Source organism: Fusarium phalaenopsidis, assembly GCF_050370095.1.
Source record: "Fusarium phalaenopsidis strain FUZ10S chromosome Unknown contig_32352, whole genome shotgun sequence".
In the NCBI taxonomy this organism is placed as follows: Eukaryota; Fungi; Ascomycota; class Sordariomycetes; order Hypocreales; family Nectriaceae; genus Fusarium; species Fusarium phalaenopsidis.
In genome coordinates this window covers 57337-81402 of record NW_028145387.1, presented here as the reverse complement: position 1 = coordinate 81402, position 24066 = coordinate 57337, and the positions used below count along the sequence as shown (strand labels likewise).

At 47.1% G+C, this 24066-nt stretch overlaps 6 protein-coding genes across 6 annotated transcripts; all 6 read right to left on the bottom strand.

Annotated features, from left to right (window-relative positions):
- Positions 1-532: 532 nt before the first annotated feature.
- LRP88_14402 (uncharacterized protein) lies at positions 533-1772 on the bottom strand (the record flags this gene model as incomplete). Its single annotated transcript, XM_083250747.1, has 2 exons — positions 533-586; positions 651-1772. The coding sequence occupies 2 exons, from the start codon at positions 1770-1772 to the stop codon at positions 533-535; spliced, it is 1176 nt and encodes a 391-aa protein (XP_083093500.1).
- Positions 1773-2513: 741 nt separating this feature from the next.
- LRP88_14401 (glycoside hydrolase superfamily) lies at positions 2514-5868 on the bottom strand (the record flags this gene model as incomplete). Its single annotated transcript, XM_083250746.1, has 6 exons — positions 2514-3856; positions 3907-4498; positions 4549-4617; positions 4686-4796; positions 5064-5310; positions 5543-5868. The coding sequence occupies 6 exons, from the start codon at positions 5866-5868 to the stop codon at positions 2514-2516; spliced, it is 2688 nt and encodes an 895-aa protein (XP_083093499.1).
- A 777-nt stretch (positions 5869-6645) lies between these two features.
- LRP88_14400 (glycosyl hydrolase) lies at positions 6646-7923 on the bottom strand (the record flags this gene model as incomplete). The annotated part of the gene is made up of 1 exon (XM_083250745.1): positions 6646-7923. The coding sequence occupies one exon, from the start codon at positions 7921-7923 to the stop codon at positions 6646-6648; it is 1278 nt and encodes a 425-aa protein (XP_083093498.1).
- Positions 7924-8867: 944 nt separating this feature from the next.
- Positions 8868-9952, bottom strand: LRP88_14399 (pectin lyase fold/virulence factor; the record flags this gene model as incomplete). The annotated part of the gene is made up of 3 exons (XM_083250744.1): positions 8868-9293; positions 9353-9597; positions 9649-9952. The coding sequence occupies 3 exons, from the start codon at positions 9950-9952 to the stop codon at positions 8868-8870; spliced, it is 975 nt and encodes a 324-aa protein (XP_083093497.1).
- A 5605-nt stretch (positions 9953-15557) lies between these two features.
- Positions 15558-18208, bottom strand: LRP88_14398 (pol polyprotein; the record flags this gene model as incomplete). Its single annotated transcript, XM_083250743.1, has 5 exons — positions 15558-15633; positions 15779-16513; positions 16564-17764; positions 17955-18111; positions 18173-18208. 5 exons carry the CDS (start codon positions 18206-18208, stop codon positions 15558-15560), a joined length of 2205 nt encoding a protein of 734 aa, XP_083093496.1.
- Positions 18209-18795: 587 nt separating this feature from the next.
- Positions 18796-20607, bottom strand: LRP88_14397 (uncharacterized protein; the record flags this gene model as incomplete). The annotated part of the gene is made up of 1 exon (XM_083250742.1): positions 18796-20607. The coding sequence occupies one exon, from the start codon at positions 20605-20607 to the stop codon at positions 18796-18798; it is 1812 nt and encodes a 603-aa protein (XP_083093495.1).
- Positions 20608-24066: the final 3459 nt, after the last annotated feature.

Sequence of the window (24066 nt, the reverse complement as noted above, 5' to 3'; positions counted from 1 at the left end):
ACGGAAGCGGCTCAAGCCATCGGCATTTCACAATGTCACAATAGGGAGGCTGTGATTGGCTAGTCAATGTCGGCGTTGACAACAAGCTGCTCCGTGGTTTCGCTTTTCGGAAGAAATGTAAGGGGAGTTAACGGTCGTTAGGTCGATTGCAAAAACGCCACATTTCATTTGCAGTCGTACGAAATCATGCTTCAACTTGTCCAGACCCATCATGGCTCTTCAATGCTCGTCCCTCTCAACTCGGCTCTGGTTTCGAGATCCAGATCCACTACATGACGTCATCCTCGTTCCGATTGGCTGGAACCAGTTCGGCACTCGCAGCGGGATGCTGTAGGTTAGGGAGGCACCACAATCACATGAACATCTTCGTTGATGATGACGGCACTTGGCTCCTCGTTGTTGAAATACAAATCGCTTGCTATCTATTTTTCAGCCCGAACCTCTTGGTCTTTCTCGGTCAAGATCAAATGTGTCCCCAAGATCTCGATCATGAACCTTTCCCTAGTCTGAAAATGCCTCGCCCCCTCCTCTCTTAGAAACTCCTCCGCGAGTCCAACCATCCGAGGATGGTGGATGTCTGGTATTTCTAAAATGCGAGATACGTCGAGTTCTACTCGGGTAGATTTTTGAAGGCCTAGTACGTGTGCCACATGCACATTGTTGATGAGGTGAAGACAGAACGTCTCAAAAAGATCGTGCTTCACCAAAAAATCCAAGACTTCGGGGAAAGCAGGACTGGGCAACCCTCCAACAATCCGAGGGAGAATCGTGCCAGGACCATTCTGGAAAGCTCTTCGGATTTGCGCCGTGGATTCCAGTGCGTGAACAAGGCCGTTGGTGTTCATGGGTGCAGGGTCGGCAATCCATGGACGATCATAGCCGACTCTCTTGCGCCACCAGACGTTGCAGAACAGCGAAGACATGATGACGGGGATGAGAATCACATAGCCCCACCATCGTTCCGCCGTCAACATGGATCCAACTCCTCCGAGGATAGTAGCAATGCCGTTGATAACGTAGAATAGTTGGAGGTTGAAACAACGTCGCTTGATGAGGGGCAACGCCGGCGCGCCTTTCAATGCTTTCTCAGCTGCTAGATGATGATGCCTCATCTTTTTCCATACGATGACAGCCCATGTCGCACTGATTAAACCGAAGGCAGCGATGGGCGCGTTTCCGAGATATCCGGAGAGGATGTTGCTGGCCAGCCACACCCGACGATTCGCACCGCCGATGGCCATGAAAGTGCCCGTGCCTATGAGCACTGCACCCCCTCCCAACAAGACGTCCATTGCCCATCGGTTGATGATCTCGATTCGAAGCTCGCGGATGGTGATTTCGAGTAGCACGTCAATCTCTTGGGTGGGTCGCGAATCCGTAACTCGACGAGCTTTTTCATCTTGGAGCAACTTTCGCTGGCTGCGAAGAAACGAAATGTTGGCCCAGGCTCTCCTCGAGTCTATAAATGCAAAGACCGAAAACACAAGTGCCGTGAATCCTCCTATGGCCATGAGCACCACGGCATGGACGGGCACCGGGGTATCGTTCCAAACGTTGGCAGCAAAGTCGCCAGCGTTGGCGAGCTCAAGGAATCCCACAGCCCCAAGCAAGTTGTTCCTGAGTCGAGGGCTGTCGCGTTGTGTCCAGCGCGTCCCTTTCTTGACAGCGACAAGGCTTTTGGGCCCAGCAAGACTGAACTCGGGATCGGATTCATCTTGTGGTTGCGCGTTGCTTGGATCGGCAGCGTCAATGGATTCTTTCATCATCTTCATGATGGCCCTGCAGGGTAAACGGCCTGGATTCTAGAGTCAATATGTATCTCTTGGCAAAGAAGTCGGTGGTAAACCTGCCTGGCACCTTTTTCGTCACCTGGACTGGGGCATGTGTTCTAGCGAGCGTGGGGACACGCGTCGAAAAGCGTCACCGGCGCAGAGAAGTCGACAAGGTCACGAACGTAGGGTTGAAAAAGGAGAAGACGAATGCAAGAAATTGTCTGCATATGAATGTCTGCTGATCGCCTCGTGCTGACTGGGAGACAGCGTCGTGGACCAACCCCACCCCCGGTGAGCCGTCACAACCGAGCGAGACGAACCAACCATACAGAGACAGCCTCAATTCATGTTGATGCTTTATTTAGACCGAGGCTTGAGCTAGGAGTCATTCTCGGTTCTTTCCGTGTTCTTTCGACGTTTTAAATCCGCCGTTGAACCTGTTTTTTGCCTTGGTGACATACCAAGCCAGGGGCAACCGCCAAGCTGACAGGCTTACGCAATGTGGATCATCACGGCAACTTTCAGCCGATGGCGGTATTGGCATTTCCTTGTTGAGGTTTATACATGGAAATTATCACCGGTGATCCCGATTGGTCTGGCTTTTGAGTTTACACGACTCAACGCGTTGGCCGAGCTCTTACTTGGGTATGGCTTTGATATCGAGACGGGACTGACAAACAGAAACCCTTCATTGGTCGGAGCGTAAAGATGACCACCAGCCATCATCCGTGATATACAAGATCAGTATGCCCCAGACCGTTGACTATACTTTGGCCCCTGAACTACCTTGATGGGCTGTCGACCAGTCTGCACGGGAGCACCAGCAGTAAGCCGCAGTCCAGGCAGCTTAGCACCCTTTTCCTCGAGCGCCCAAATAGACACCCCAATCCAGTTGTCGCCATGATAGTTGAGAACTCCTTCTGGGACAGGGAACACCGTCTGCGGACCAATGCTGCTCACATAGCGTCCAAACTGGAAACCGTTGACAAAGAGGAGAGCGCGATACGGGCCGCTATCTGTCGTGTTCTTGAACGTGAATGACAATGGAATGCCAAACTGTCCGGAAGGGTAATCCAGGCCGAGTTTTGCTGTGTAAAAGGCAACTCCAGCTTTGTCGATGCCCTTGAATGGTGAACCTTTCTTGAACCGTTTGAGTGGCGGTGATGGGAGGTGATAGCCTTGGCGCTCAAAGTAGAAACCCCCCTCGTTGAGAGGACCGCGGAATTTGTCCACGTAGTCTTCACCTCCCAAGTTTCCCGTAAGCTTCCACTTGGCGATTGGAGTTTTACGGCCACTCTTGGACATGAGAGCCCAGTCTAGAATGCCACGTGGACTTTTTTGTTCATCGTAGCCAGGCGTCCAGTTTCCGTTAAGCCCCGTGTTGTCAACAACCACCGTCACGACATATCGCTTTCCTTTTTGAAGTTTCGGTAGCTCATACGTAGAGTTAAAGTTTCCGGTAGCGCCATTACCGGTGAACGAGCCGAGGAACTTATCATCGAGCCACGCCGCAGTGGCAAAAGCGCGCCCACCCTGTGTCCATAGCTTGAGCTGTGTTTCAGAGCCATCGGCAGTGAAGTGGCCTCTGTAGATGAGAGCACCGGCGTGGAATCCGTAGTCGGAGCCATAAAGAGATACCGTGTTCTGGAGGGGGACCCGTGTGTTGTTGGTGGTGGTCTTATCGGCCACAGTCCATTTTCCATCGTTGTAGTCTTTCTTGATCTCAGGAAGAGAGTCAACGTAGTTCCAATCGAGCGAAGATAGATCCAATTCCTTGATGGCAGGGAGTTTCACATCTCGTTGGGCGATCCAGTTTCCTAGCTTCGACTTCTGGTATTGTAGCTCTTTGCCGTTCAAGACCAGCTTGGAAACACCCTTTGGAGCTCCGATAATCTCCAGGGGTGTGGATGATACATTGAAATCCGCCTGAACGGACAGTTTGGAGCCCTGGACGGAGATTGATCGAACCAGCTGTGGTCCGTTGATGATGACCGAGTCTGGGTTCATGACCGAGGTTCCGTACGCAGCCCGATCGCCTTTACCGGGCAAATCCGGCACCCAATACTTGTATGCCGAATTTCGGTCTAGAAAGCGTTAGCTATCTTGCTCAATCCTTTTAGCAAAGTTAACGTACCGAGCAGGTAGATGAAGAGTGAATCTCGCTGGACCACCCGCCGAGATGAAGATGTCTTCCATTGAAGGACAGCGGCATTCTTCTTGGTATCTGACTTGACACCACTGCCCTCGATGACCTTGAATGCTGATTTCCCTTTGATAGCAACCTCATGAAGCTCATCAGGGCCACCATAGAGTATGAGGACCGCTTTGTCGCCAAACTTCTTCCACGTCAAGACCTCTGCCGTCGAGTAGAGTAGTGTGTGTTCTCCAACAGCATAGTCGGCAACATGAATCTTGGAGTCTCTACCGTTCAGTGATAGCGAGCCTCCCAACTGGGGAACCGTCAGAGTTCCGGCCGAAGTTGGCACCTTGAGCTTGTAGGAGGATGACTCAGTGCTCGTAAAGTCCGTATGTCTGACAACAAAGAAAGACCCCTCCTTTTCTGTAGTAAGTGGAGTAACGGCAATTTCCTCATTGTCAGTGTATCGAGATGTGGAGAGGTTGCCTGGCGTTGCGGTCGCGTAGCTCGGGGAGACTCGCAAGAATTGGCCCTGGAGCTTGATCTCGGAGTACTTTTCGCGATCGATGGATCGGTCCTCCTTGATTGCCTTGAAGAAGTTAGAGACTGTCTCGAACTGCCGGGTGTTTGTGCACTTACCGCGCCGTAGTCGTAAGATGTGTAGCCGTCGCAATGGCCAAGGTTTCCCCAATTGGTACCACCAAAGGTCTGCACTATTAGCTATCATCTCAAAAGTTTAGAGGAAGACTTGCCATGTATATGTTGAAGATTGTGACGCCCGCTGCAAGGTTGTTCTTGTAGAATACGCGAGCAAATTCGTGGTTGGTGAGGATGTAGCAGTTCTCGAAACCTCCACCTCCAGGAGGGTCGAACGCGCCTCCTTGAAACTATTCACAGTGAGAAATGTCCGTACGGAGGCTCATTAATCGTACCTCGATGATAGAGTATGGGGTATTGGGGCTCTTTTGCATATGCTCTGCGTGCCATGTTGTTGGGAGGCCGTCCTTAGGCCAGGTATGGGGGTTGGCCTGGAAGGTTAGCAACACGCAAAAAATCATCTTTTCAATACCTTACACAGTCAAACCCTGCAGGATAGCCATCATGTCCCTAAAGTGGTCAGTAAGCAGAATGCCTCGGTCAGCCTATAAACTCACGTAAATGTCTACGGCTCCGATACCCGACCCAGGTGCGCCAGTACCACCTTGCCATGCGTCGTTGTTGATGAGAGGCACCACAATGCCGGCATTCCTAGCTTGGTCGTTGACATATTTGAGGTACTCATGGCTGGGAAAGGGGACACCATCACCGGCACTATACTCGTTCTCAGGCTGGAACAGGATGACTGGTCCACCGTTGATGATTTGGGCTTTGGCAATAATGGAGCAAATGTGTTCCATGTAGCTGAGAAGTGTTAGCCAGAGCCTTGCCGGTTCAATGCTCTACTTACTTATCCGTAGCGCTTAGATAATCCGGAGCATTCGTTCTGAGCGTTCCCTTAACCCTCTGCAGCCAGCCTGGAAAGCCGCCTCCAGACACTTCTGCATTGATGTATGGCCCAGGCCGAGCCAAGAGAAAGATACCCGCCTCCTTTGCTGCATCGATGAACGGCTCAATAGCCAAAACGCCTTCAGACCTAAATTCACCCGGCTTTCCCTCGAGCAAAGCCCAGTCGACATAAAAGGACACCATGTTGAATCCCGCCGCCTTGACTTTCTGGAACAGATCCAGGTACAAGCTTGGCACGGGGAGTCGGAACGGGTGTATCTCCGCAGAGAAGATCGTGACCCGTTCTCCATTGATGAACAATGAGTGTTCATCCCACGTCACGATATCTTGGAGCACATCTCTCTCATGGGGACTCTGAATGACATCAAATGGTCGTCCACCACGAATCTGAAGGGTGCGGGCGCAGCATAGGCTCGCGCCCAACGCTGTAAGAAGTGTATTGAGGAGTTTCATTGTGGCCACATAGCCGTAACAAGTAACACTGAAGTTCAGACATTGAAGTTGAGGCTCATATGAATGACCGGTTATATAGGGCCCAGAACACGGAGCCAGAGGCAAAACTTAGTATCAAACTACTTCGGAAAGGTACCCGAACGCGCCGACGGAGTTCAGCATAATGCAACCGGTATTGGTGGATAGAATAAAATTCCGAATATGCCGATCATGCCATAGAGTATAGCCGCAAAGATTCATTTAGCCAGTCCCGGGGTAAGTCGAACTCATGAGGGATATGCGGGGTTGGTAACATCGTGACACTGCGACTGGGGCTGTTATGACGGGATCGACCATATTGAGGTTTTAAGCCCGTTGATCCCAGTCGATTGGCCTCTGTAATAGCCTGTCTGTCGGCAATGAGTGATCACATGCGTCATAAGCTCAAAAGGTCAACAGGCAATGCAAAGATTGCATCCGTACGCTCCGGCCATACTTTTCATGGGCTGTTTTGTTTTCTAGTCCCGGGCCTACGAGAATGGCATCACATCATATTTCTCACTCTGCTTGAACTTTTGCATACACTGTCACTGACCGACAATGATAATTCTAAAGAGACGAGGAGTGTGGTAAGAGTGCTTGGAACGAAAAGTGTCTTATATGATGTATTCCACCAACGTAGCTTACTAGACTACTCAGCTCTAGTCGGTCCATCATAGTCCTCATGCCATGTCCTTGGCATGGGCAGCATATCAAAACTGAAGCCCACTACAAGCCAATGTCAGGAGCCCAACCCAACTATGCGCCCAAGGCACTTTCGAGCGCTTCATGCTCCTTCGCAGTGATGGGAATAACCGTGCCATGTCGAGGGCTTGTTGGAAGCTTGTAGCTGCTCGAAACCTTCCAGTTCGGCTTGTCGATGTCATCAGTCTCAAGAGGGATATAACCACGGCCACCGTACTCGTCAACGAATAGGTAGAACTTTTCGCCGTGGGCATCACCTGGGTTTGATCGGAATGCTGTGGGGCCCTCAATGGCTTTGAGCCCAGCCTTAGCTCCAATGCAACTGGCCTGGGTCGTCCATTCATCATCAGGTGCGAGAAGTGAGTTGGACTTTTCTTGGATGATATCGGTGCATCCAGTAACAGCGCCTTCGTCCTTAGTGAAGCGGTAGAGGGTATTTCCGGACTTAATGACGGTGGTGTCAATCCGAGAATCGCCCGTATCCTGCCAGATCTCCGGCTTCGAAAAGGTAACGAAGTCGCGAGTGAGAGAGTACAGCATGCGGTGATAGGAGTTCCCCTCATGCTTGGGATCATCATCGGCGTACAGTGACGACGCCCAAAAGACGACATAGGCTTGTTGTTCAGCATCCCAAAACGCCTCAGGTGCCCAGGTGTTGCCAGCATTATCGGGCGAGACCTTGACATGGCGTTGTGCGGACCAGTTGACCAAGTCATGAGACTCCCACACTTCGAGGTAGAGACTACCTTGTCGGACTGATGCTCCCCAGGAGGTGCCACTGCCAATAGAGAGGTCGGTGGCGATCAGGTAAAATGTATCTCCCTCAGGAGAGCGAATGATGAAAGGATCTCGTAGACCTTTAGTGCCGAGCGTGGACTTGAGGACTGGTTGGCCGCCATTGAGTTCCTTCCAGTCGAGGGCATTGTTCCCGTTGCTTGAAGCGAAGAAGATATTCTCGCCTTGAAGAGAGTTTCCCGTGAAGTATGAAAAAGCGTAACCTTCAAAAGCTCCAAGGCTAGTCTTCTGTCGAACAGATGCCTTGAACTCCCGCTCAGAAACCTCATCACCAGACTCAATTGTGGCAACAAGAGTCACTGAAGTGTCGCTTCCTTGACGGCTGACCACACCATCATTGCTGATGACTGCTGTGTTGCTGCTGTTCCAAGTAACAGTGAAGCCATCCGAGTCTGTTGGGAGGTGGATATTGCCGCGGACATCTTCAATGTTGGTCACAGAAAGGGCAGACAGGGCACTCTCAATTTGGGCGAGGCTGCTCTCGTCAGCCAAGACCGAACTGATGAATGCCAGCGGCAAAAGTTGAAGAAACTGCATGGCGAAGTGTATGTGCAGCGGTAGATGTCTCTTGGCCCAGGAATAAAGAAGTGAGGAAAGGAAGCACAGAGCAGAGCCTACGAGATCTATAGTGGCAGAGAGCGTAGCATTATATAAGGATTTGGCTATAGTAACTTCTTACCCCAGACTCTAACAAAAGGCGCCGTTGCATTAACACTGACCACTACTGCAACTATTACAGCTATTAAGGTTACACCTTCCTGTCTGCGAGCTTGGCATGGAAGCTATTCCAACATGCGCACCTCTAGTCTGGGGTTTCCTCCGAGGGTCGTACCGGATCGCCGCGAATGACGCTCTTCTGGGGTAGCAGCGCCGATCCCTGCCACCGACCTGCCCACTCATTGCCTTGATCACGCGATGACAGACCCCAGGAAATGCCTCCATAGGCTGCAGGATCCGCAGTTTCTCTGATCGGCAATTGAATGCCATTGGTGCGCAAAATCGGGTTCGTATGGTTTGGGGCAGTAGAACATTGGGCAGAACCTAATGTTTAAGCCGGCCAATCCCTGTCAACCATTCGCGCCCGGACTCGAGGGGCCGGAGGCAAGGAGAAGCGCTCAAATGGTAGGTAGGAGAGCCGAGGCTATGCAGTCATCTACACGTGGCTAAATACCCCGAGCTGGGGAAGAACACAGTTTGCGGGGTTTTAAGCCATGGCAGCCATTGGGTGCCCATAAAGATGAAAAACAATACCCCATAAGAGTACCTAAGAAGCGGACAAAGTACTGTGGGCCAAAGTCACAGTCCACAGGGAATCATCAGTGGCCAGGAGTTGCTTGGGGACACCTATATGTTCAAGAGAAACCAACTATGTACTGATATTGTAAAAACTATGTTCTGCTACATCTGAATATCCACTAGAGAATAACAAACCGCACCTAACATTCACCCCCTCGATCCGCAAGGTACCTTCAAAGACGTGCTTACAGCTTCTGGCCAGCGGTGCCAGGGATGGTGGAAGCAACCTTGGCGGAGCCGAGAGCGCTAACCTTGTAGGGCAGCGAAGCAGAGGTCAGGGTACCCTTGGGAGCGGAGTTGACAGAGCCGCCAAGGCTGACATCCTCGACAACGGCGTAGCCAGTCTCCTTGGAGTCGGCGAAGAAGATGGCGCGCTCGGCAGAGTTGGCAAAGGCGGAGCTCTGGACGAGGACCTGGGCGCCCATGCGAGTGTTGACACCGGAGAGGATGATGCCATCCCAGTAGTTGTTGACAATGTGGACAGTGGCGAAGCGGATGAGGGGCTGACGGCTGTTGACGTTCTTCCAGTAGTTGTTGGCGTAGGTGATGTGGAGCTTGCCTCGGTCCTGCGAGGCGTTGCTGTCGGAGTGACCAATCAGAGAGCCCTTCCACTGTAGGGATGAACGTCAGTATATAGTTCCTAGCTAATACAAGTTGGTTGTTGACTTACGTGGTCATGGAAGTAGGTGTTGGAGACAGTCACCCAGTCAGCACCGTGGGAGATGTCGAGAAGACCATCGAGGTCGTCCTTTCCGCCACTGAGGTCGCCAGAAAGGTCGCAGTGGTCGACCCAGACGTTGGTGGACTCATCGATGCCAATAGCATCACCGTTGCTGGCATCAACCTTGCCAATCTTCAGGTTGCGCAGGATAACGTTCTTCTGGCGACGGACGTAGATGCCGACACCGGTGAGGGCTGTTTAAAATTAGAAATCGCAAAATATGAAGGAACTCCGAGTGAACTTACAGCTTCCGGCAGCACCGATGATGGTCTTGTCAGACGTAGGGCGGACGCGGTCAGAGCCCGACAGCTTGCCAGAGACAATGATGGTGAGAGGGCCATCACGCTTGGCAGCCTCAATAAGAGCGGCAACAGAGTTGACAGTGATGGTCTCACCGGCGGCACCACCAGTAGTGCCACCGTTCTGAGTGCAGTAACCAACGCTGCAGGCCTCCTTGGACTGGCGCTTGATCAGCTCGTCACGCGACTCAATGGGAGAGGCAACGGCGACGGTCGCCAAAAGGGTAGCGAAAATAGAAGACAGCTTCATGATGGGGGAGAGAGAGGGAACAAATGGGAAGGCTTGAGTGACAGATAGTTGGAGTAAGAAGATAAGGTCGAAAATAAGGGGTTGCCAAGTGTGGACCAGCCGGGGAAATAAGCTTAATGTTGGTTAGCGAAGTGAAAAAACATCACATCAAGAGGCGGACAAGCTCGACTCTTATAGACAACAGAACACACAGAGAATAGAAGTTTAGATGAATAATTAATCCATATTCGTGCCCACGGAGCCCGGAGCATTGCCTAGACCTGCCGCATCGGGAGCCTCGCTCACGTTTTTTTGACTTCTACAAAGAAAGGGGGATGCTAAGTTGGAAGAGTGGCTCTTACCATGAACGTGAAACAGAAACGATCAAGGGTATGTGGATGTGACGTTTTGAGAGTTGGGAAGTGCCGTCATTGGTGGGTTTTACATCTCACCCACCGAACGGTTGGTGGAAAATCTAGCGAGCCACCGAGCGGAGGCCGTGATAGATGGATTTAGGACCTGTTGGTTTCTCAGGTGCGACTCTGGAGTGAAGATCTATATTACCGTACTACGGAAAAGGATCACGGTCCCCTTCGGAATTCAAGCGTACCGCTTTGGCCCGGCCAGGGGTCTACCAGTGACATTCTTACGTACAATGGCTACGCGATGGCGTAATCTGCGTCGAATACGACGATGTTATCCGATCCCAGAAGGGCTTTGTGTTGACACGAGGAATTAAGTTTTCCCTCGTACGAGTTTATATATTCCGGCCTTCCCGCTTGTTCGTTGTTTCAAGGGTGACTGAAAGTGGCATATGGAAACTTGCTCACCAAGCACGGCTATGGTAGAGACACGGAGCTCGGTCACTTATCTAGGCCCGTCATCTACTTCAAATACGAGCCACTGCGCTCTGGATAAACATTGCAGGATGACACGCATGATGAATGAGGCGTTACATGTTCAGCTTAGCACATCAGCTATGGACGTTCCAATTTCAAGTAGTTCGCTTTCCTTGGAGACGCGGGGAGTGTTCTGGACATATGAGTAAGCAGCGCGGCTTTCGTACAGTGAGACATAACGCTTCAAACAGGAATCAGGATCAATTAGTTCTGGGAGTGTGGCGTGGTAGGCCTTGAAATCTTTGACTAACAACAGTATTGGTTCGGCAAAAACTAGAGCGAGTAATTCAAGTCGTCAGGTCGTGTGAAAGGCTATGCCTTTGGCAAAATCCAAATCCACGCGAATATTTCCTTGTCTTCTCAAAACAGTTAGCCACAAGTAAGCAAAGGTTGGCGAGCTAGCCGAGTAGTGTAGATGTTGACAGTGCGTGTTCGCGATTCATGGTTTATCGCAAGTTTTTCTTGGGGGCAAGTACTACAAGTGACCCTTCCAGTCAGAAACCATGCTGATATAGTGTGATGGAGAGTGCGGTGTTTTGGGTCGGCAATACATTCATCTCATGGCTGGATAATGGACGAAACTTGTGATTGGGCCATTTTGCCTCCACACGCAGATTTTCCTGGTTCTCAATCACATTTACCAGACAAATAGTATTAATGAAAGTTTACATAACTCGCGAAACTTTGATTCTACTCTTCTTTCTTCCGCATGTGCTCAACTTCCTAAAAACATATTTAGCTATAGGTTAAGTCATACAACTCAGAAAAAGGGATTGCGTCTGTGCCATATGTAGGTTTTGACTATGATCGGTGCCGCTAATGACGGCTTCCTATTAGCTACCTTGATTAATTGAGTAGTAATACACTATGCATAGTTCATTAGCTGGAGATCTCCCTGCTGGCAGTGCCGGGGGCCGAATCATTAGCATAGTAAGATCGGCGATGCAGGAACTCACGAGCGAGGAAACTTGGAATATAGGACGCAATTTGAAGGGCTGACATGTATTCACATAGTTAAGTTCATCTCTATGTAGTTATCTTTTACCTTTTCCCATCATTTTGTTCGCCCGGAGTTCTCTGGTGGAGGCAGGGCCATTGAACATACTGTCAGACACAAGCTACTACCACGACCTTCGACACAACCCTGGATCAAATTCCATGCTAAACCGCTATTCTATCTAAAATTGAAGGGTCATGAAAATCATTGTCATTACCATCTTGGGGTGATCAAGAGCTTCATGTTTCTTCCACTACAAAACAACGCCGGTAATTGGATGGAAATAATGTCCCAGATGTTCCACGAATAGGAGAGCTTCTATGCTCTACATCCCAAAGCCGCTGTAACTGGCTGCTCTGGGGAAGTCCAATTAGTCTCGGGCGACCGGAGGCCGAGGTCAGGATTGGGAACAACAGAGACTGTAAGCAGAAGCTCAGGAAACGGTACTTGCTTAACGTACATGATAAGCAAGTTGGCCATGCAAGCAAGTTGGCCAAAAATCCCTCACCTAACATCTTCTCGATTTGATCAATTGATTCCTAATCACCCAGCATATCATCTACGAATTATGAGGCTAGAATGCTTCTTGCCCTTCAGGCTTATCAAAATCAACCAAAACTTAGCTTCCGACAAGCTGCAAGAGCCTATAAGGTCAATCGCAATACTCTTATTAATCGCCATAAAGGGATCCAATCTCGACGCGATACTATCCAGAAATCACGCCGGCTATCTGATCTAGAGGAACAGATCCTTATTCACTTCATTCTCGACCTAGATTCGCGAGGATTTCCCCCTCGGCTTCGTGGTATTAAAGAAATAGCTAATTAATTGCTTGCCGACCGCGACGCGCCACTAGTCGGCACGCGTTGGGCTCATAACTTCGTTAGATGACACCTAGAGCTTAAGACGCGTTTTTTTCAGAAATACGACTACCAGAGAGCCAAGTGCAAAGATCTAATTATTATCCGTAATTGGTTTTAGCTTATAGTAAATATAATCGCGAAGTATAGCATTTAATTAGATGATATTTAGAACTTTGATAAGACTGGCTTTCTTATGGGTATGATTGCAAGCGGAATAGTAGTTATAGGCATAGAAAGGCGTGAAAAGCTAAAATCAGTGCAACCTAGAAACCGGGAATGGATTACAGTCATTCAAGCGATCAATGCGGAAGGCTAGTCGATCCCGCCGTTTATTATCGGTGCGGGCTAGTATTACCTCGCTAACTAGTATCAAGAAAGTAACCTCCCGGGCGATTAGGCTATTACGACGACCTAAAATAGCTAGACCGATAATAAGACCGGTCTTAAGTGGCTTAAGCACTTTGACCGGCATACAACCAAGCGGACAAATAGTCGCTATCGTCTCTTAATCCTTAATGGCCATAAAAGTCACCACTTAATCGAATTTAAGAGATATTACTAGGACAATAAGATCATCCGGCTTTGTATACCACCTCATTCGTCTCATCTACTCTAGCCCCTCGACGTTATATGCTTTAGCGTGCTTAAGAGGGCTTATTGTGACGATCGTGTGTTTCCCAAGGGATAAACCGGTCGTGCAGGGTTTATGTTGGCAGAGAGTGCTGGGCGTAGTCTGAGCAATAGGTTGTAAGTCACGTCTGGTAATATGCTCAATGGTATTGAGTGTAACCAAGTTGTATTGATAGCTGAGGTAGCTAGTACATAAGAAAGTACAATGAGCGTGTTCTATATACTTGGGATCAATCCTTGGACCGACGTTCTCTGGGTTCGGTCCATTGGTAGGGCCGACGTTTTCAACGTTCGGTCCTGGGACCCATGGGAGCGACGTTCGGTTTCCTCGGTCCTGCTTAGTCAGAGTGTTTTCTGCCATGCTTCCCCGCCTGGCCCATGTCATGGCCGTGACACGAGGTTCCCTCCCCGTTGGTCTTGTCCTCAAGACCAGTTTCAGCGGCCAAGTGTTGTCGGTGGGTAACTCTGACTTGTAAAAATTTCCTTTTGCTGACGTGATGTCAGGCCGGGTTTCAAGCGTACTTCTTTGCGAAAGCTTTCCGAAGCGCAGGGTCTTTCTGCTTATATTGAGGCTTTTGGTTCCGAAATCATGCCTTGTACTCGTTGTTTCCGCCAGGGTCTGTCCTGTAAGGTGGTTTCCGATCGTTCCAACCGTTGCTCCAATTGTGTTGATGCGAAGGTTGTGTGCGATGGGGCCGGCGTGGCTTCCTTCCGTGAGTGGGTGTCAGTGCTTTTTCACGGCGGTTTGGCTGATTTCTTGTAGTTGCGAAAAATATCCGGGAGCGCAAACGCCTGGAAGGTGAGGAGGCTGAAGCAGAGGCTGCTTTGGAGGAGGCGATGGCTAAGCTTGCCCGCATTCGGAAGCAGAAGAGGTTGCTCAAAGCGCGTGGTGACGAGGCTTTTGAGCGCGGCTTACGTGCCTTGGAGGAATCGGGCGAGCTCCGTGAGGAGTCGTCCGCTGTTGTGGAGGCGCATTCTTTGGGGGCCATTGACTTGATTGATTGGAACGCTGTTGGTCTTGACGAGCCTGTGCTTGGCGTTGTTGGTGGAAGTCCTTCAGAAGGCGTTGTGCACCAGTGAGGTGTTCTGGGGGTTCCCATGTGTTTTCTGAGTCGGGGTAGTCCTTCCATTTGATGAAATACATTGTTTTGCCATTGATTTTGTTCATGTCGAGGATGGCTTCTACGATGTATTCTTCTGGTCCGTCGATTTCTGTGTCTGGTTCTTTATTTGTTTTCACCTGGATGGTGTCTTGTGCTGGCTCGAGTAATGAAATGTGAAAGATTGGATGGAGCTTGACCTTGGGTGGTAAGTCCAGTTCGTAGTTATGTTTCGAAATTTTCTGCTTAATCTTGTATGGTCCGATGTATTTGTAGTCGAGTTTTTTGTTTTGTCGTTTTGTTTCGATGTTTTTTGTTGCGAGGTAGACCATGTCTCCCTCCGAGAGGATCGGTCCCTCGATTCTTTTCTTATTGGCGTATGCCGTCATTTTGTTTCTGACGAATTCGAGTTCTGTTTTCATTTCTTCATGTAGGTTTCGTAATTGGTCGCTGGTGAGGATCGCCTTGGGGTTGATGATGGCGTCTCGGGATTGTCGGTAAATGTCTGGTGTGAACCCGAAATTGGCGTATGCTGGTGTGACCTTGGTGCTTTCGTTGGTTGCTGTGTTGTAGGCTAGCTGGGCAGCTGGTAGCTTTTCAACCCAGTTGTTTTGCTCGTAGTTGATATAGCATCGGAGGTATTGTTCCAGTGTTTGATTCATGCGTTCCGTTTGTCCGTCTGTCTCCTTGTGGTATGCAGTGGAGAGTTTGTGATTGATTCCCAAGTATCCTGTGAGGCTCTGCCAGAATTTTGATGCAATGGTGGTCCTCGATCTGTGATGATCTCGAGTGGTAGTCCATGTGTTTTGGCAATGTGGAAATAGAAGAGATAGGCGAATTCTTCGGCCGTTGTTGCTTCTCTATAAGGTATGAAATAGGAGAATTTCGTGAGTCTGTCCACGATGACGAGAATGCTATCGTAGAAGTTTCCAGTGGCTGGTTCTTCTGATAGGGGTAGTTTGGTGATGAAATCCATAGTGATTGAGTCCCATGGTTGTTGTGCAACTGGGAGTGGTTGTAGTTTTCCGTATGGTTTGTGGCGTCGTGCCTTGGTTTTCGCGCAGAGGTCGCATTGGTTGGCGATGGTTGAAACAATTTTCTTCATATTAGGAAAAGTAAACGTCGTTTTGACTCGTTCTAGGGTTTTATTGATTCCTTGGTGTCCGTGTAGCAGGTGTTTGTGTATTTCGCGTACGAGGTCGTGTTGTAGTTCCTGTGGTACTTGTTGTTTGTCTGTTTTCTCATTGTCTGGGAGGTGTTGGTTGTATTCTAGGATTCTCGTGAGTAGTGGATTGCCCTGTTCCACTGTGTAGGTTGTTGCAATGATTCGTTGTGTGAGGTGTCCTTCCTGCGTGAACTGCAAGAGTTGTTCCTTTGTCTTGGTTCTTCCCGTGTCTAGGTCGGGGCGTCGGCTGATGGCATCGGCTCTGCCGTTCTCCGTTCCTTTGACGTGGATGATGACGTAGTCGAATTCTGAGAGGTATTCGGCGTACCGGAGTTGGCGTCCGCTGAGTTCTTGTGTTTTCGCGAAGTGGGTGATGTTCTTGTGGTCCGTATATACCTTGATCTGGTGTTGGCTTCCTAGGAGATAGTGCCTGAATTCTTTGAAGGCGTTGACGATTGCGAGGAATTCTTTGTCGTAGATGGGGTAGTTTAGTTCCGCTCCATGTAGCTTGTGGGAGTAGAATGCGATTGGGTGTAGGAGTCCTTTGTCGTCTCGTTGTCCAATCTGTGCGCCTAGGGCGAAGTCCGAGGCGTCGGTTTCGAGTTCGATTGGTTGAGATGGGTCGAACATCTTGAGCACTGGTTCGCTCAGGATGAGTTCCTTGATTTTGTCGAAGGCGTCCTTGGCTTTGTTCCCAAATACGAAGGTCTTGTCCTTCTTCGTAAGTTCCGTCAATGGTGCAGCTATCCGTCCGAAGGCTTTGAGGAACTTGCGGTAGTAATTGGCGAATCCAAGGAAGGCTTGTACTTCCTTGACGTTCGTTGGTTCTTCCCATTCCTTGACCGCTGAGACCTTCTTGGGGTCCATTCGTATCTCGTTGTGAGAGATGATGTGTCCGAGGAATTCCACTTCCGGGGCGTGGAATTTGCTTTTCTCGGGTTCCACTAACAACTTGGCGTCTTGTAGTGTTTGCAGTACCTTGTGGACGTGTTCCGTGTGTTCTTCTCCTCCGTTTTGGAGAAGATGAGGATGTCATCCAGGTAACATACAACGAATATGTCCAGATGTTCTCGTAGCACGTTGTTGATCATTCGTTGGAATGCAGCAGGTGCATTGGTGAGTCCAAAGGGCATAACGAGGTACTCGAATAGTCCGTACTTAGTACGAAAAGCGGTTTTCCATTCGTGTCCTTCTTTGATCCGAATAAGGTTGTAGGCTCCTTTGAGGTCGAGTGCTGTGAAATACTTCATGCCAAAAAGCCGATCCTTCAATTCGCTGATGAGAGGTAGCGGTGTGCGATCCTTGACCGTAATGGCGTTGAGCATCCTGAAGTCGACACAAAGCCGGAGCTTTCCGTTTTTCTTCGGAACGAACATGACGGGGTATCCGACAGATGACTTGCTTTCCCTGATATATCCTTTCCGTATCATGTCTTCGATGTATTCCTTCAACACTGGTAGTTGTGCTTCGTTGAGTGGGTAGAGTTTGCTGAAGCCGGGTTGCTTCCCATCGATGAACTCAATTTCTAGGTCGTAGTGTGTATGCTCGGGTAGGCCTGTTTCGAGTTCTTCCGCGAAGAGTTTCTTGTAGATGCGATACTGCCATGGAATGTTCTTGAGTCGCTCTTCTTCTTCCGGGTTATCCTGTGGTTTCTTTTGTGGAGCTAGGTCCTTTTCGAGTTCATGAAACTGTTGCATGACTCGTGCGATCATCCTTTGTCGCTGTCGTTTTCGTCCTTTTTGATGTTTGTGTCTTGTCCCTGTGGGTGGAGAGGTGTCTCGTGTTGGCCTCTGCCTGGCTTCTCCGGTTCCTTCGGTAGAAGTTTGAGATCTCGTGTCGTATTCTGAGTCGTCATTTGCTGTGGAAGGTGTCTCATCGTTGAAAGAGAGCACTTGGCCAGTCTTCCAGTCAAAATGTGGGTTGAATCGTTGTAACCATGGGTACCTGAGTACAAGATCATGTTGCTTGTTCGGTACAACGTCGAATGAAATGCCCTGGTTCTTTCCTTCAACGAAAACTTTGAGGTGATCAATCTCGCTGTCGATGATACCGTTGTTGTAGTCGAAAGGGGTTCCTTCTAGGTTGACAACCGAGTAAGGCGTCTGTTTGTACCTCCATGGTAGCCTGAGCCTATTCGCCGTTGTCGGGTCGAAGTAGTTCTGCTCAGCTCCGCTGTCCACTAAAGCGTTCAACCATTCTCCTCTGACTCGTACTTTCAGTTCTAGGCATCGTCGCCTGTGTACTCCGGTGGTGGAGTAGAGGGCCTTCTGGGGTAATGTATTCCTTGTTCATCCACCCGTCGCCCTGTGTCGGATGGGGTGTCTAGTTTTTTGACATTGCCAGAGCGTAGTTTGTGTGATCAAATTCACACTCGCTGTTTGCGCAGGCGTCGTAGTCGTGCGTGTCGTCCTTTTTGTGCAGCCAGTCCTGGTACTGCCGTTCTTGTTCGGCTCCGGGGTCTTCTTCGTTTTCCTGGCTGATCGTCTTTTGCCAGTCCTCGATCTTGTGAGTGATCCGTTTCTTCTCCTGAGTGGCGTGGTAGAGTTTTGAAGAATATCGCGCGTTCGCGACGCCGATGGATTCATACCAGTGTACCACTTTGTACCCTTCCGTTTCGTACCATAGGTAGGGTTTATGGTTTGGTTGATGTGGTAGTGGGACGGGGAAGCAATCTTGCTCTTGCTTCTCCTCTCGGTGGGTTTCGCACCAATGGTGTTGGCACGACATCCAAGAGATGCTAGCATGCTCCTGGTGTGTCGGGTATGTCCTTACGTCGTCTCGTGGATTGAAAGGTGCTTCCGGATGTCGAGGGTTTTCGGCCAATTCCCGATGGTAGGCTCGAATGCAAATTTCTTGCTCATCTGACGTTTCCACATGTTCTCGTGCGGTCTGGATGTACCTTTCCTTAGGCTGTTCCAGTACCTGTTATTGTTTTCGTCGTACAGTTGGGGGTAGTCTTCCTCCTCCCATAGTTCTTTGTCGCTTTTCCGGGGCTTCCTAGAGCGCTCCTGGCGTAGTTCTCTCTGTAGTTGTCGAGCCTTGTGCTCGAACTTGGTTCGATTGATGTTGCTACTGCTTGTCTTGGCAATCCAATCATTGCGTGGCAGTCTGCTGTGTTGGTCTGTTTTTTGTCGTTCGCAGATTTCATCGTATTCCCGTGATGCCTCAATCTGGTGTCGAGGGCATAGGGTATGGTTGCACCGTGTGGGGTCATCTTGTCGGCAGTCCCTTCGGTGGACTGTGGCGGGCACCAAAAGTTGTTCCTTCTTCTTCGTATCCCACAATCCATTTCTTGTGGTCAAATCCTTCTGCGGCGGCTTCTTGGAAGTCGGCTTGTTCGTTCGATGGTTGTTGTGCTGAAGGGGGTGTCGTGGGTTCTTCGATTTTGGGTTCGGCGCGTCTGGTCACGGCGATGGTACGTTGTGACATCAAGTTGCCTGGTTGCTGTCTTCCCTTGTTGGGCTCTGGGAGTGGTTTCCATCCCACGTGTTCTGTAATGTGCGAGCGGTTGTTCTTTTGAGGTTTGACTGGTTCGTGGAGTCGTTCCTTCGTAATGTTGTTGATCATATAGTTGCCTTCCGCCTGTTTTTCTGAGAGGTATACTTGGCTGTGTGGCATGTCCAGCTCATCTGGTTGGATGCCGGTTTTGTCGTATCCTTGTCGAGCCATTCCGAGTGTTCTAACGGTGCGGATGGCCGTCTGGGGTTCGGTATCTGCCCAGGTGGATCTTACCTGTTTCTTACCTTCTGGGAGGGGTTGTCGTGGCCTTGGTTGATAGCGTCCCTCCTCCGTATCCCGCTGCTTCTTTCGGCATTCATTTGCCTTGTGTCCCTTCTTGTGGCAGTAGTAACATTCAATGTCCTTGCTGTCCTTCTGGGCTGCTCCAAGTTCCATAGGTCCTGCGTGGGTCCCGTAGGAGGTGTTGCCCCTGGTCTGTTCTCGCCTTCGAGATTGGTTGGCGTTGTTCTTATTGCCCCAAATTCGTCCTTTGTTGGATTTTTCCATGCGTCGTTCAAACTGTCGGTTGTCGATCTTGATAGTCATGTCGATGTAGTCCTGGAGATTGTCGGGTTTTTCCGTTTTGCAGAGTTCGTCCTTCACCTCATCCTTGAGTCCTTCGTAGAAAGCAATCTGAAGGGCACTTGTTCCCCAATTGAGAAATGAGGTGATTTGTGTGAACTCGGCTGCGTAGGTCGAGGCGGCCTTTGTCTGTCGCAGGTTCTTGAGTTTCTGCGTGGCCTGTTGTTCTTCATCGATGGTTCCGAAGTTGCGTCTGATCGCTTCTTCAAAGTTTTCGTATTCGGCGAAAAGGAGTTGTGTTTCCTCGGTGGGTTCATTCCCGAGAAAGTCGCGCAGCTTGGGTTCAAACCAAGTGAGTGCGTTACCCGTGAGGCATCTGCTGGCGTGTAGGACCTTGCTTTCGGCACTGGCCATCCTGGTGGGAAAGTACCGTTGGTATGCTCTGAGGGACGTAAGAAACGTCCTGACGTGGGTGGCCTGTCCGTTGAATGGTTCTGGGTCCTTGGGTTTGATGATCTCGCCGATGTCTTTGTGGGTAGTACCAGCGGCGGTGTGCTCGAACGTCAGGTTGCCGAGATCGTGAACCTGCTGTTGTGCCAGGTCATTTTGCTGGGCTTGGAGCGTGGTGAGTCGGTCGATCCGGTTCTGTTGTTCGTTGATTGTTTGCTGGTATTGCTGCTGTTGCTGTTCCATGGCTTGGCGGAAGCGTTCCTGCATGTCGTTCATGGATGCCTCCATGCTGGCCAATCGTTCCTGAGTGATCCTGGCGTTGTTGCGTGCGCCGTCCAGGAGGTTGTTATGCTGGATGCTCAGGTGGTTGTACTTATTTCTGAGTTTGCGGACTTCATCTTCGTGTGAGGCCGGGACGATGTGTTCTTCGCCATCGTCATCAGTGTCCATCGGGATGTTAGGTTCCTCTGGTTTGGTCGCGGGCTGTCCCTGTTGGGGGGTGACAGGCAGCTTGCTGCGAGGGGTAGAAGGAGATCCAGTGTTGGGTGCCATGGTAACAGTATTGCTCAGAGTATGCAGTACACTACTGAACAAGAGCTATCAACGTGTGACGATCGTGTGTTTCCCAAGGGATAAACCGGTCGTGCAGGGTTTATGTTGGCAGAGAGTGCTGGGCGTAGTCTGAGCAATAGGTTGTAAGTCACGTCTGGTAATATGCTCAATGGTATTGAGTGTAACCAAGTTGTATTGATAGCTGAGGTAGCTAGTACATAAGAAAGTACAATGAGCGTGTTCTATATACTTGGGATCAATCCTTGGACCGACGTTCTCTGGGTTCGGTCCATTGGTAGGGCCGACGTTTTCAACGTTCGGTCCTGGGACCCATGGGAGCGACGTTCGGTTTCCTCGGTCCTGCTTAGTCAGAGTGTTTTCTGCCATGCTTCCCCGCCTGGCCCATGTCATGGCCGTGACATTAAGCTTTAAGACTATACTTTCTAGGTTAAGAGGGATAAGTCTAGCCCCTCTAAAAGCAGACTTAATATTTTATTTTATTATAATAGCTTAATAAGTAGTATAGAAGACTAGGAAGAACTTAGTCTTAGAAATATAAGTAATAAAATATTTAATTAGATACTTTATTTCTTAATTATAAGCCTTTTTTAAGTAAGCTAAAGTACTTAATATTAAGAGGCTAAAATAAATAAGATAAATAAGGCGGTATATAAAGTATAATAATTTTATTTTCCTTATAATATCTCTTAAAGTTAATAGAGTAATGACTTTTATAGCTATTAAGGACTAGAAGATAATAGTGATTATTTAATCGCTTAATTATATACCGGTTAAAGTGCTTTAGCCACTCGAGACCGGTCTCGTTATCGGTCTAGCCATTTTAGGAGGTTATAATAGTCCAATCGCCCGGGAGGTTACTTTCTTTATACTAGTTAGCGAGGTGATATTAGCCCGCACCTATGATAAACGGCTAAATCGCTTGGCCCTCCGCATTGATCGCCTGAATCACTATAATCCATTCCTGGCTTCTAGGCTATATTGATTTTAGTTAACTATGCCTTTCTGCGCTAATAATAACCATTCCGCTTGCAATTATACCTATAAGAAAGCTAGTCTTATTAAAGTTCTAGATATTATTTAATTAGATATTATACTTCGTGATTATATTTGCTATAAGCCGAAATTACTTCTAGATTTCCTCTAGATCTTTATACTTAGCCCTCTAGTAATTATATTTATAAAAAAAACATATCTTTAGCTTTTCTTATCGCTTAATAAAGTTAGAAGCCTAGCGCTTACTAATAAGTGGCGCATCGCGGTCGGCAAGCAGTTAATTAGCTATTGCTTTAATAACACATAATCGCGGGGGAAAACCTCGCGCATCTAGGTTAAGAATAAATTAAACTATAATCTATTTCTCTAGATTAGATAGTCGGCGTAAATTTAGGATAATATCGCGTCGGGATTAAATGCCCTGCTAGCGGCGACGTAGCCGCCGCTCATTAATCTTATATATCCCTGTAGCGCTTTAGATGCTTAGTTTTAGGTTATTTTAAAGGGCTTAAAGGGTAAGAAGCATTCTAGCCTTAGTATTTAGGTCTAATATATTTAGTGGTGAAGATTTAATTAATAAAGTAGAAAGTTAGGTATAGGAAGGAAAAGTGCGGCGCTTGCTTGTCTGTGGCGCTCGCTTATTATATATATTAGCGGTAAAAGCATTTATTAATTTATATATTGCCTTTATCTTATAGCCTAATAATAGCTTTATTTGCTTAGAAACTATTATAAAACTAAGAAGTAAGTATTTTTATAGGTATATAAGCGCTATTAATAATACTTATATTAATATATATATACTAAGTATAAAGTAGAGAAAATAATATAATAAGAAGTTAGTAATTATATAAAATATACTCTATATAGTCTAGCTTAATAGTACCTTCTTATATATACTAGCGGGCTATAAAGGGTCTATTAATAACGCCTTATTAATGCGGCATATATACTCGAAAAGCTTTAAGATCCCTCCTAACCGCTTTTATATTAGCGATATAGGCTTTAAATCACGGGCTAGTTTATTAATCCCCTATGCTAGAGTTAAATATTATCTTAATAACTAGGAGGTATTAAGGGATAGGCTATAAAACGAGAAAGAGCTATATAACTTATAGTACTTAAGGCTCTAGATTACTATAGAGCTAGTTTTTAGCTAAGTAAAGAGGAAATTTAGGATTATATATTACTTAGCGCTAAAATACTTTATTTGTACTTAGGTTCTCTTTATATATATATATATTAGTCTCTAAAACTTTATTAAATTAACTAAGGGAGAAAAGGAATTATTATAAGAGGATTTAAAGCTTTTAGAGAGTATTAAGATATAAATAAATAAAAATATAAGGGTAAGTAATTTATTAATTTTATATAAGATTATAATAAAAAAGTAATAAGATAAATATAAGAAATATTATAAGGAGGTTATTTAAATAAAAAGGTTATATTATAAGGCTAGGCTTAAAGAAAAATAATAATAATAATAATATAAAGGTAAAATTAATAAGGTTAAAAAAGAATTATTTATATATTATTACCTTACTTTTCTTATAAGTTATATATTAAGACTATTTAAAAGCTTTCTTAGCTTTATTATAAGGCCTAGAAGTAAAATTAATAATTTATAATAAATATATTATTTCTTTATAAAGTATTATTTAAATATTACTTAATATATATTAAATAATACTTATGCCTCTAGAGATTTAAATAACTTAATAATATTATAAATTATATAAAAATTAAAAATATTATAATAATTTAAAAAGGTATTCTTTTATTATAATTAATAATTATTATTATTAGCTAGGTATTAATAATAAGGCTCTTATATAAGGTAATTATATTATAGATTATAAGTAATAAATAGGGCTTTTATTATTAATATATATAATAAGTATATATTATATATAAGCATATATTATACTTTTCCCTCTTATACCTAACTTTTTATCTAATTAATTAATTCTTTAATTATTAAATATATTAGACTTAAATACTAAGGCTAAAACTCTTCTTACTCTTTAAGTACTTTAAAATAACCTAAAACTAAGCATTTAATGCGCTATAAACCTCTATAAGATCTCTAAGCATAGGCTATATCGCTGGCAAAATAGCATTTAATCGCGATATAATTAGATCTCCTAATCGCATTAATTATCTAATCTTAAGGAATAGATTATTATTTACTTTATTCTTAACCTAGACTTATAAGAATTTCTCCCTAGACTATATAGTATAAAAGAAATAGCTAATTAATTACTTACTAACCGCGATGCACTACTAATTAGTATATATTAGGCTTATAACTTTATTAGATAATACCTAGAGCTTAAGATATATTTTTTTTTTAGAAATATAACTACTAGAGAGCTAAGTATAAAGATCTAGCTATTATTTATAACTAGTTTATACTTATAATATATATAATCGCAAAGTATAATA